This window comes from Capsicum annuum, chromosome 7, assembly GCF_002878395.1.
Source record: "Capsicum annuum cultivar UCD-10X-F1 chromosome 7, UCD10Xv1.1, whole genome shotgun sequence".
Classification (NCBI taxonomy): domain Eukaryota; kingdom Viridiplantae; phylum Streptophyta; class Magnoliopsida; order Solanales; family Solanaceae; genus Capsicum; species Capsicum annuum.
Genome location: NC_061117.1, coordinates 204,606,461 through 204,620,217, shown reverse-complemented (window position 1 = coordinate 204,620,217; position 13,757 = coordinate 204,606,461). Strand labels below are relative to the sequence as shown.

Sequence of the window (13,757 nt, the reverse complement as noted above, 5' to 3'; positions counted from 1 at the left end):
AGTATGACCCACTGGTTGAGCAGGAATTTCTTCGCATTTTTTCCTGCCACAGGTGAGTTGGCTGATAAATTCGACACTTGGCTTCACGTGGATGATGCTTATGGGGGTAGTGGATGCATATGTCCAGAGTTTAGACAATATTTTGATGGAATCGAATGAGCTAACTCTTTGAGTCTCAGCCCACATAAGGTTACTAAGTTACAACTGAGACATATTGGGGACGTTTATTCCTCAGATACTCGGGATTCGTGCTCAATTCCTTAACTAGCACGTTAGGTTCGTTCACCCACATACATGCAACAACAATCTAAATAACTTAGTAGCCGCTTATGCGGGCTGACACTCAAAGAGTTAGCTTGTTCGATTCCATCAAAATATTATCTAAACTCTGGACATATGCATGCACTACCCCCATAAGTTGCGTCCACATGAAGCCAAATGTCAAATTCATCAGCCAATTCACCTGTGGCAGGAGAAAATGTTATTTTATTTGTACTTCGGATAGATAGAATTTGTAGATTACAACACCAACTTCAACTTGAGTTCAATTATAAACAAAAACACAATGAAGTATATCAAATACCCTCAACAAAAGATCAAAATGACCTTTTCAAGAGGTGTATTTTATTTTGCAGAAATTAAGATGAAATAGAAAATAGCCAAGTCGTCCAAATTCATGGATTTTCCTTAAGAAAATAATCCCCCTCACTGTACTCGAGGTTGTGGAATTTTTCCTTCCGGATAAAATAGCTAACAGACCAACAGTAGCGGTACCTCAAACGGTTGGAATATCTTCGAGCTCACAGAACGTTTTGAGTGATCACACAGAATATTTTTGAGACAAGAAGAGAGTTTTTAATCTGAAAAGTTTTGTACTAAACTTGTGGAAGAAACCGGGTTTATATAGCCACAACATGCCTCTTTTGAAAAGAGGCAATGGTTCACTTCAAAGGTTGTACCTTTTCTGTAAATTCATGTCTGTTCATCAAGGAGTGTGTTTGTGCTGAAACAGCCATGTCATTTCATGTGAACCAGTGTATTTTTTTCGAAACAGTCATGTTAGTTCATGAAACATTATGTCATTTCCAGAAGGGTTGCATCCTTCTGAAACTAAATATCAGTTCGAAACATTTCTTGCTCAAACCATTGCATCTGTTACTGTTTCACTATTACTGCATGTTGCATATATATAAATAGAGTTTCAAAACTCTGCAATAAAATTTTATTACATTTTTCCTTGGAATTCTTCAGAATTAAATAAAGTTTGTCCAAAAAGATAGATCTCATCGATCGATCATTTGACAAATCCAAATCCAAATCCAAATCCGAAGCCGAGTGAGCGACGATGATGACGGCACGAGGTATCTCTTATTCCTTGCCTCACTTATCCATGTGGCAGTGTGTTTCATAATATAAACACTTTAAAGCTTCTTTCTCCGACCAATGTGGGAGAATTTAGTAAGCTTTCCTATTTTTTAGTACACTTTCCATATTGGTGTGATCTCAATTTTTCTCCATTTTCCATTCACACTTCTCATTTACTATGAACCTAACAATCTCCTACATGAATAGGGAATGGCTATTTTTCATAAAAGTTTTACGGACAAGTATGTGATCATCAAGCAAAGACTGATTGCATCTGGATAAATGGGTTTTCCTTTGAACTTTCCATAGTGAACATGCATCGGATGCACTCGGTCAATTGGTAGATTTAATATCTATGAACCGTCGAGCTTTAATGTACACCTAGAAAATATATGCCACACATCCAGCCTTTTAACGTTTATGGTTCTTACGGTTTTGTTCTTTTCAGCCATGAACACGTCCCGATTTTCATGAGAGCTTAGAAAATAGGCCTTTACTAACATTCTCCTTGAATCGGCTTCCACTTCGCTCTCACATAGGTGATTTCTAAATGTTCAATCCTGTAGATTAAACTATTTGGTCAAATCTGCCAAATTTAGATAATCATTAAAAGACTTTTCACCTTAAGTCTTATCCTAGTTTACTACACATTGTCTACATCATGAGAATGGGTTGGGCAATTGACAATGTTGAACCTGTTAGAAACAACTTTGTTTGATCTCCTTGAACCTAGCTTTTAGGATCTCCAGTCGGCTAGGTAGAGTTACTGTCATGCTGACTCATCCTAGGCCTGAAACCCATTCCCTTGGATGTTCTTTTCGCTCCTTGTCAATATAGGCCTTTTGTAAGTGGATCCGACATATTATCCTTTGACTTTACATAGTCAATAGTGATAATTCCACTAGAGAGATGTTCCCTAACGGTATTATGTCTCTATCGTATGTGATGAGATTTATCGTTGTACATCATGCTCCCTGCCCTACCTATTGCCGTTTGGCTATCACAGTGTCTACATACTAGTGCCACTTGGATGGGCCAATACGAAATATCTTCTAAGAAATTTTGGAGCCATTCTGCTTCTTCACCGACTTTATCTAATAAAATAAATTCAGATTCCATTGTAGAGCGAGCGATACAAGACTGTTTGGATGATTTCTAAGAAACTGCTCCTCCACCGATAGTAAATACATATCCACTTGTGGATTTTACTTCGTTCGATCCGGTGATCCAATTTGCATCACTATATCCTTCAAGTACTGCAGGATATTTATTATAATGCAAAGAATAATTTTGAGTGTATTTAAGATACCCCAAAACTCGTTTCATTGTCATCCAGTGAGTTTGTTGGGATTACTCGTGTAGCGACTCAGTTTACTAATATCACATGGTTTGTCTGGTCATGTACAGTTCATTATATACATTAAACATCCCAATACTCTTGCTTACTCCAATTGTGAGTCACTTTCACCTTCATTCTTTTGAAGTGCAAAGGTCACATCCAATGGAGTCTTGGCAATAACGAATTCCATATACTTGAACTTGTCAAGTACCTTTTCGATATAATGAGACTGTGACAATGCCAACCCTTGTGGAGTTCGATGGATTCTTATACCTAAGATTATATCTGCAACTCCAAGGTCTTTCATATCAAACTTGCTCTCGAGCATTTGTTTTGTTGCATATATATCAGAAATGTCTCTACTAATGATCAACATATCATCCACATATAAACATACAATGACTTGGTGATTTGGAGTGTCTTTAATATAAACACATTTATCACATTCATTTATTTTGAATCTGTTTGCCAACATGGTTCGGTCAAACTTCGCATTCCATTGTTTTGGTGCTTTTTTTAGTCTATATAAGGACTTGATAAGTTTACAAACCTTGTTTTCCTTTTCTGGAACCACAAAACCCTCAGGTTGTTCCATGTATATTTCTTCCTCCAATTCTCCATATAGGAAAGTGGTTTTCACATCCATTTGATGGATCTCAAGGCCATATACCACAGCCAAGGCAATTAACATTTGAATCGATGTTATCCTTGTTACTGGCGAGTATGTATCGAAGTAATCAAGGCCTTTTTTCCGTTTGAAGCCTTTTACTACAAGTCTTACTTTGTATTTGTCAATAGTACCATCTTTTTTCATCTTCCTTTTGAAGATCCATTTGAAACCCAAAGGTTTATTTTTGGAAGAAAGGTCAACCAATTCCCACATATGGTTGCCTAAGATTGAATCTATCTCACTATTGATTGCCTCTTTTCAAAAGGATGAGTCTGACAACGACATCATTTCTTTAAATGTTTGAGGCTCATTTTCTAAGAGAAATGTTATAAAATTCGATCCAAATGAAGTAGACATTCTTTGACGTGTACTACATCTTGGATTTTCTTTATTATGTGCATTCTCACTTGGTTCATCTCGAGATCGTTTAGATCCTCCACTAGACTGTTCATGTCTAATTTTATACGGGTAAATGTTTTTAAAGAATTCAGCATTGTTTGATTCAATTACCGTATTTTCATTAATATCCAGATGTTCGGACTTATGAACCAAAAATCGATATGCCTTATACTTTTAGCATATCGTATGAATATACAGTTCACTATCTTAGGTCCTATTTTAACCCTTTTAGGCATAAAAACTTGGACCTTTGCTAGACACCCCCACACTTTGAAATATTTCAAGTTAGGTTTTCTTCCTTTCCACTTTTCATAAGGAATTGATTGTGTCTTACTATGGGGAACTCTATTGAGTATACAGTTGGCCGTAAGGATAGCCTCCCCCCATAGATTTTACGGTAAACCAGAACTTATAAGTAAGACATTCATCATTTCCTTCAAAGTTTGATTTTTTCTTTCCGCAATTCCATTAGATTGAGGTGAATATGGGGCCTTAGTTTGATGGATGATTCTATTCTCTACATATATTTGCACAAAGGAAGATTCATATTCTCCGTTCCTATCACTTCTTATCATTTTGATCTTTTTATCTAACTGATTTTCAACTTCAGTTTTATATTGTCTAAACGCATCTATTGCTTCATCCTTACTATTTAGCAAGTAGACATAATAATATCTAGTGCAATCGTCAATAAAAGTTATGAAATACTTTTTTCCACCACGTGATGGTGTTGACTTCATATCACAAATGTCAGTGTGTATTAAGTCTAAGAGATTGGAATTCCTTTCAATGGACTTATAAGGATGCTTTGCATACTTCGATTCCACACATGTTTGAAACTTTGATTTATTGCACTCAAAGTTTGGCAAAACTTCTAAGTTAATCAGTTTTCATAACGTTTTGTAATTAAAAAGGCCTAAACGTTCATGCCATAAGTCATAAGACTCAAGCAAATAAGAAGAATTTGAACTTCTCTACTTAAACAGCGCCTCTACTTTGGTTACTCCCCTATCACGGCTTTCTTGCCTCACCGGTTTCACCTTTAGGATGGCATAGTTCTTAGGAACTTTTCTCCTTTTCCACTTTGCTAATAAACTTCTTAACATGATATTTTTGAATAATTCTACTATAAAGAAACTAACATGAACTTATTTTATCATATCATGATTGTTAGAAATTTATGAATTTAGCTATTCATAATAGTAAATGAATATACATGTTCTGGTAATTTTGATAATTCTAAGCTTTGTTCCTCCATAGATTTTTCCATTAAAATATACCTGTTTTTTAATAAGCAAAATATTTGTTGTGGACAAGAGAGATTTTATGCTTCAACGCATGAAGGCTTGCCTTCATCTGAGCAAGTGCTCGTTTATTTATATTATGAAAATGCATACACTATTTTTCTTTACATCTGTCAGCTACTTTACAAAAGTAAGAAAAACATTTCTACAAAGTCCTAAAGCTAATGTCTAATCTAATAATGACACTACTTGCCAAAAATCTAATAATGGCACTACTTGCCAAAAATCTAATAATGGCACTACTTGCCATAAAAGACTAAGAAAAGTCAAAAAGTCTAAGGCTAGTTACATGATATTTATGTAAAGCTATCTAGCTATTTTAAATCTTCATATTTCTTTTTCTCCTTGAATTAATTTCTTTGTCTTCTTTCTTTATCCGTAGTTATCTTCTTTTTATTGCTCTGTATCTCCATTATTGCTTCATATCTTGCATGTTCCAGCTGTCGTTTTTATCTTCTTCTATTCCAGTTGAACTTCTAGGACAATATTATCTTCTCCATTACATTTTGAACATTGATGGTCTGGATATTTATGTCCAATTAACTTGCAATATCTGGTTAATAATTCTTCCGAAATAAATTTTTCTCTAGTGGCTCTAGCGATAGTTTTTTTCTCTGGATTGAGTAAAGTCAAGATCCATTGCCTAACGTTTTCCATATCTGCTTCTCGTAGTTCCTTTGAATTTGAGTATACTATTACATTACCTCTTGAATAATAACTCCATATGGGATTTCTGTTACGATAAGTGTTTGCTAACTCTTGAAGAATTGTGGATAGTCCGATAATTCTCTTATTTCCATAAAAATTTGGTATCTCAATTCTAGGTATTTCTTGTTGTGGAATAATATCTTCTGGTATAATCATATCTCGGGTCATTCCTATTTTTACAACTTGTATAGGTGATTTAACTTCGTCATACAATATCTCTGCTGGTGCCGTCTAAAATTTTATAAAAAATAGGTTACCTTTGGTTATTCTTTTAAAAATGTTAAATGAATCATATATTTCTGGTATATTGGATATTTCATTTCCGCCTTGGGTATATATGGTACTAAGTAGTCCATATTCATAACAGGTTTTAACTAGACTTGGTTTGGTTTTTGGGCAAAGCAATTAGCTTATTGTATCCGGTTAGCTTCTGGGTTATGTAATTCGTATGTGGTTCTTGGATGTTTATTTCTCTGGGGTTGGTATTTAAGAAAGTTTGTATTTTGTAAATATTTTCTATGTATGTTCGAATTGTATAGTTGTAGGTCTTTTTTGTCTTGGTTTAAACTATCTCGGTATGTGGTAATTTGTGGGGGTATGAACATAGGATCTTTTGGTGTATTTGGAATAAATGGTTTATCAAATATCCTGTTTAGGTTCATATTTGTGTTTTTCCTAACTCCTTTGCTTGTACCTGCAGAAGTAGATTGATAAATGTTATGGGTTTTATGGAGTATCCCAACGTCTCCTTCTAGCTCTGGAATTTTAATGTCTTCCGATCAACATAGCTCTGCACACTGCTGAGTTAGCTGATTTGTAGCTTCAAACTTCAGTTTAACTTCATTAGTCTTTAGCTTTTCTATTTCATTACACATACTGTCCAGTTTCATTGAAAGCGTAGTTAAGGTGTTGAATATCTTTTCTAGAGTATCCTCTTCTATTATATCAGTCTGTGTAGCTTTGTCTTGATATGTAATCTGCAATAACATTTTTGTTAGTACTAATTACTTCAATTATAAATGTGAAATTTAATATATTCAAGACTAGTCTCCAAATCTCTTTTGTTGTAACTGAATTTTGTATTTTCTTTGTTAGCCACCAACGTACCTGTGTATTATCTGTTCGTACAATAAACTTGTTATATACAATATATGGCTCAAATGCTAATAAACATTTATATAATGAGCATAATTCTTTTCTATTTATTTTTCATTTCATTTCTGTTTCATTAAACGTACCTGAGTAGTATCTACACTGGTGTTCTAATTTTCCTTCTTCATATCTATATTTAAGTACTCCTCCATAACTACATTCACTAGCATCTGCTTCTACTATATATATAAATTTTCTATTTTAGTCTGAGAATTGTAATTTTGGTAATTCTTTACAAAGTATTTTATTTTCTGGACTTTTTTTTTATCTTCTTCGTTATAATTATATTCTATATCCATTTTTAATTTTTTTTGTAAAGGCTTTAGATTTTCTGCTAATTTTGGTATATATTCCCTTACTTGGTTTACTAATCCCAAAAATGATTGTAATTTCTTTTTTGTATCTAATTCTTCTTTTGAATTTATTATTTTTTTGTACTATATGTTGTTGCATTTTTACTCCACTTTTATCTATTTATATTCCTAAAAATTCTATCTGATTTTTCATAATTTCAGCTTTCTTTTCACTTAAACTTATTCCCAATTTTTCTATTATATCCGAAAATTGTTCTAATAATTTTAAATGTTCTTCTTTGGTCTTTGTATATAATAGTATATCATCTATATATACTATACAATTAGGCAATTGTTTAAAATAACTATCCATAAGATGTTAATATCTACCTGGTGCATTTTTATATCCAAATGGTAGTACATTCCATTCATAAAATCCTTGTGGTAGCGTAAATGCGGTTATTCCTTATATTCTTCTTCTAACTTTAAATGGTAAAATCCTGATTTACAATCAAATTTACTAAAGTAATTATATCCTTGTGTTTGTCTTATTTTTAATATCTTATTTGGTATTGGGTAATTGTATGTCATAGTTTTTGCATTTATATTTCTATAATCAATAACCATTCTACTTTTTCCTCTTTTTTGTTCACTATGTTTATTTACTATAAATGCTGGGCTATTATGTTTACTATTACTTTTTTGTATGTATTTTTTTTCTAATAATTCTTCTATATGCATTTTAAATTCTTTTTAAATCGTCAAAATTATATTTTAATGATTTTTGAGTTATTATGCTATTTTTATCTATTAATTCAATTTTTATAGCGGTTTTATGTTTTTCCCATTCTTTTAATGGATCTTCACTATATAATTGTTCTAATTTTTTCTTAATTATTTCTATCTTACTTATTGAAAATATAGTTATTTCTTTTTTATTTATTAAAAATACGATCAATTCTATTGTATCTTCAGTAATTTTTATATTTTCTAATTTTTGTGTAATTTTTTCACTTCCTTTTATCCAATCAATTTTCTTTCTTATTTTATTAGTAACTCTTTTTGCTCTTACTTTCTGTTTACAACTTTCATATATACTATCTTCACTTTCTAATTAGTAATCTATATAATCTATCTGCATATATTCTGTATTTTCTATTTTTATTTTTGATATTTGTTTATTTTTTGGGTTTTTAGGTAATTTACAATCTCTAGCTATATGTCCTAATTATTCGCAATTATAACAAGTACATTCTTTAATAGATTTCTTTTTCCTATATGGTCTTTTATGTTTATAATTTTTTACATAATATCTTTTTCTTGGTTTCTTATATTTATATTTTGATTTTTTGTATTTCTTATATTTCTTATGTCTTTTTCTTTTCTTATAATATCTTTCTTCACATCCAAATTAAGGTGTTATTTTATCTTTGCTACATGCTAAATTTCTTATTAATGTTTTTTCTATTTTTATTTCTTCTTTATATTTTTCACATAAGTTTCTATACCATTGTTGTAAAAATTTTATTCTTGCTCCTAAAGTATCTACTATTTTTGCTTCATCCCAACTTTTTATTATTTTTGAACTGAATGGTTCAGGTTATTTATTAAAATATAATTTTCTTATTTCTTTACTTTCTTCTGTATTATATGTTCCTTTATAATAATAGTCTTTAAATGTGCAAGTATACTCATCTATATAACACATATTACATATTGCTAATTTTAACATTAAATTCATATTTGTATCTTTCTCTTCATTTTGTTCTTCTTCTGTTGTTGTCATGCTGCTAAATTCGTCTTTTATAGCTATTTCATATTTTTTTAATAATTCTGCAGATGTTAATTTAGTTGTAGTTGTTGATGATGTTCCTTCTATAGGTTTATCAATTCTTAATACATTCTTGCTATTTTCAATTAAATTGGAAAACCATAATTTCACTGTTCCTATTAGTGTTCTTTCTATATATTCTGGTGCATCTGTTACGTTTATATTATTATCTAATAATTGTTTTGTCATATATCCTATCCATAATTGTATTATTTTTTTGCTTTATCTATTACACAATCTAAGTCTAAAAAGTTATAATTTTTATTAACTATTTGTTTTGGTGTCCAATTGTCATATTCTCTTTTAGATTATATCTTTTAAACTTATTTTTATAATATTTAGATTTTCTTATTTCTGATGTTCTAGGTATTATATTTTCATCTTCTTTCTTATCAAGAGTATTTATTTCTGTGTTTCTATTTTCTAAGTTTTCTTCATTAATTACTTCTTGTTTTTCATTGATTTCTAAATTTTTTGTATTTGTTAAGATTTCTGTATATGTTTCACTATCGTCTGAATCATAATTATCTGTTTCTTCAATATCTATTGTATTTATTTCTAATTTTTCTTTAAATTGGTTTATTTTGTTTAATAATTTTTATTCTATATCTTTTTCTTCTTTTTCTTTCTCTCTTTTTTCATACAAATCTTTTAGCATTTGTAGTTCTTTTTCTAATTCAGCAATCCTACTATTTTTAGTTTCTTCTATTTTTCGTATTTCTTCTGTAGTTTGTTGTTTTATTTTTTCTATTTCCTTTTTTCTATCTATTTCTTCATTTTCTTTTTCTATTCTTACCATAGCTGTCAATTTATCTTCTAATTTTAATTCTTCTTTTTCTAACATTAAATATAAATGTTCACCTATTTTCTTATACCTTCTTCCTAGATTAGAAAATACTATTTTTATTTTTAATCCTTTGTGGTTTTCATATATTTTTTCATCTATTATAAATTCTTCTTTGTTCATCTTTATTTAATTGTTAATAGATCATGTTGGTATGTATATTCTAGACTATCTATCGTTGATTCTAAATTTGATATTTCTTCTTTTTGTGCATTTATTGAGTTTTTACTAACTCCGGCAATTATATTATATTGTAGTATTTCTATCCTTATTTTTAATTCTCTACGTTTTTCAGATATTATTTGCTTTAATTCTTTATATTTTGATAATTTTTGTACATTATTCATCTAAATAATATTTTGGGGAATATCTAAATCCAAATATATACTATTCCACATATATACCACTTCCGTAACTTTAAACAACATAGACTCTGATACCAATTGTGAGGGGTACGGATAAGTGCGGATAACTTGTGTAATAAATAAATCTATTATAAGTAGAATAGATTTATTTTTATTTGTGCGTGGATATTTCTTAACTTCTCTAAATATTTTTATTTTGAGTTTATTTATGTTAGTTTTATCGATATTCATATCTTGGGGGTGATTATATGACAATTGGTTAAATGTTTTACCATAGTATTCTTTACTTTTTTTTATCTCTTTTATTGTAACTGAATTTTGTATTTTCTTTGTTAGCCACCAATGTACCTATGTATTATCTGTTCGTACAATAAACTACGAGAAGAACAACACAAGATAATAAATAGCATTGAAAATCTAGAATTAGATATACATTACAGTACAATTAGGATAAATTATTACACAAAAATCTGTAATTTTGCAATTACTACAGGATAAAATGATAGACTATGAATATTTAAAATATTGGAGACAAAATATGGATGAAATAATATTATTAGAAAAACTTATGAAAGATAATCTAATTGGATATTTTGAAACAAAAGACATAAAATATTTAGAATACCTTCAAAATAATATAGAAGAATTACAAAAACTAAGGAAAAAAAAATAAAGAATACTATAGTAAAGCATTTAACCAATTGCCATATAATCACCCCCAAGATATGAATATCGATAAAACTAACATAAATAAACTCAAAATAAAATATTTAGAGAAGTTAAGAAATATCCACGCACAAATAAAAATAGATCCATTCTACATATAATAGATCTATTTATTACACAAGTTATCCGCACTTATCCGCACCCCCCACAATTGGTATGTTGGGATACTCCATAAAACCCATAACGTTTATGTCTTCCGATCGACATAGCTCTGCACACTGCTGAGTTAGTTAATTTGTAGCTTCAAACTTATCCTATGTTCATACCCCCACAAATTACCACATACCGAGATAGTTTAAACCAAGACAAAAAGACCTACAACTATACAGCCCGAACATACATAGAAAATATTTACAAAATACAAACCTTCTTAAATACCAACCCCAGAGCTATAAACATCCAAGAACCACATACGAATTACATAACCCAGAAGCTAACGTCATAGAAAAATCCCTAAAAACTATGTCATCCTAAAGGTGAAACCGGTGAGGCAAGAAAGCCGTGATAAGGGAGTAACCAAAGTAGAGGCACTGTTTAAGGGAAAAGTATCCAGATTACCATGCTAATACTGACCGAAGAATATGTTATTTAAGAATAATCTAGTATATAGCAATCTAAAGTGATCATATTTTGTTATGTGCATGATTGAAGGGAATATTTTGAAATAGCAATTTTATGAAAAATGGATAATTATTTATCTGACAAAATGATAGATAAATTTAAAATACTCGTTTTATATGTACTTAAGGATATAGAAATAGTAGATATAAAAAAAATCATATTGGAAAAAATATTTGATAGATATTTTATGACTAGAATTAATTATATACCACACCTACCGAACTACTCTTATAAATACTTATATACCAAACCCACAACTTTCTTTTCACTTAAACTTATTCCCGATTTTTCTATTATATCCATAAATTGTTCTAATAATTTTAAATGTTCTTCTTTGGTATTTGTATATAATAGTATATCATCTACATATACTATACAATTAGGCAATTGCTTAAAATAACTATCTATAAAATGTTGATATCTACCTGGTGCATTTTTATATTCAAATGATAGTACATTTCATTCATAAAATTCTTTTGGTACCATAAATGTGGTTAATTCCTTATATTCTTCTAAACCTTTCATACAATGATATGAGTGCAACTATACCAGATATCTCAAGAAAAATGAGTTCTCTTCTTCTCATAGATTTGGGTGCAAACAGTTTCAACGGTCCAGTACCACAACTTCCTGCTGGAGTGACAACAGTGGATTTTTCCAGAAATAAGTTTTCTGGGAACATCTCCTTCACTTGTGACAATTACGATTACTTGGGTTATCTTAACCTCTCAGATAACCTGTTTTCCGTAGAGCTTCCTTATTGCTTGAACCTTAGATCACTTGTGCACCTTAATTTAGCCAACAATAATTTCTCGGGGGAGATACCTAGTTCTGTAGGATCATCAGGGATGATGATGCGAATGCTGCAGCTTCGAAATAATCATTTTATAGGGGAACTACCTAGATCCCTGGAGAACTGCAAATATTTGAGATTTATAGATGTTGGCGAAAACAATGTCTGGAGAAATTCCAGAATGGATTGGAAATAGCTTAGCTCTTATTAGTGTTGTTATATTAAGGTCAAACAGGTTTAGTGGAAGCATACCTTCAAGCATATGCCAGCTAACAAATATTCAAATCTTGGACGTCTCTCAAAACAAGATCTCTGGGACCATACCGAAGTGCATCAACAACCTCACAGAGTTGACTAAAGAAGAGAGTCCTAAACAAAAAGTCACCAGTTGGTACTACAGGTCTTACATTAAAGGTGGTGTCACCGTCACAAGAAATACGTCATATGATGAGAGCGCATTTTTGATGTGGAAGGGAAGAGAATTTGAATACAGCAATACACTTGGATTGGTAAAAAGCATAGATCTTTCGAACAATGACTTGGTAGGAGAAATTCCTGTAGAAATCACTTCTCTTATAGGTCTGCTTGGTTTGAACCTGTCAAGAAACAACTTAACGGGCAGTATCCCTACGCGAATTGGTCAATTGAGGGATATTAATTTCCTGGACTTATCCAGAAACAAACTTTCAGGGAAAATTCCTTCTAGCTTTTCACAATTAAGTCACTTGGGAGTCTTGAACTTGTCATATAACAATTTGTCAGGTAGAATCCCTTTGGACACTCAGTCAAAGACCTTCAACTCCTCATCCTACATTGGGAACCCCGGACTTTGTGGCTCTCCGCTATCAGAAGCTTGTCCTGGTGATGAACTTTCTCGAGATCCAAAGTTGAATGCTGACAGTGAAGAGAAACAGCAGGAGGACGAGTTCATCAGTGCTGAATTTTATATAAGTATGGGGATTGGCTTCACTTTCGGATTTTGGGGTGTCTGTTCTGCTTTGATCCTAAAACGGACGTGGAGATATGCCCTGTTCAGATTCTTGGAGAACATTTTCAAGAATTATAGTATCTTTAACACAAAATAAATGTTAGATTTTTCTCTTCCCCGTCATTTGCTACTCATTTTCATCTATTTTAGATGTTCAAAACTAAGTTGATTCATAAAGAGCTATGTTATACAAGATCATTTCTGGAGCACCTTCTTGAAGAATTTTTACTGTACGATTGCTTCTTTCTAACTTACCAAACTGCCACAATTTTACTTCTAATGTTGATGAATTGTTAAGTACCATTGGGAACTTCAGGTTTCCTCCAGTAAACCCTCTACACCATGGATGAAATAATTTC

At 31.1% G+C, this 13,757-nt stretch overlaps 1 protein-coding gene across 1 annotated transcript; it reads left to right on the top strand.

Moving 5' to 3' along the window:
• The first annotated feature begins 12,150 nt into the window (after nucleotides 1–12,150).
• On the top strand, nucleotides 12,151–13,495 carry LOC124885872 (receptor-like protein EIX2). The gene is made up of 2 exons (XM_047394126.1): nucleotides 12,151–12,450; nucleotides 12,557–13,495. Exons 1-2 carry the CDS (start codon nucleotides 12,151–12,153, stop codon nucleotides 13,493–13,495), a joined length of 1,239 nt encoding a protein of 412 aa, XP_047250082.1.
• The last annotated feature ends 262 nt before the right edge of the window (nucleotides 13,496–13,757 follow it).

Excerpts from the sequence above, each read along its gene's own strand:
- LOC124885872 (XM_047394126.1), top strand. The coding sequence starts at position 12,151 with ATGAGTGCAACTATACCAGATATCTCAAGAAAAATGAGTTCTCTTCTT. Across the intron at positions 12,451-12,556 it reads CGGGGGAGATACCTAGTTCT|ATGTTGGCGAAAACAATGTC; the intron begins GTAGGATCATCA and ends TGAGATTTATAG.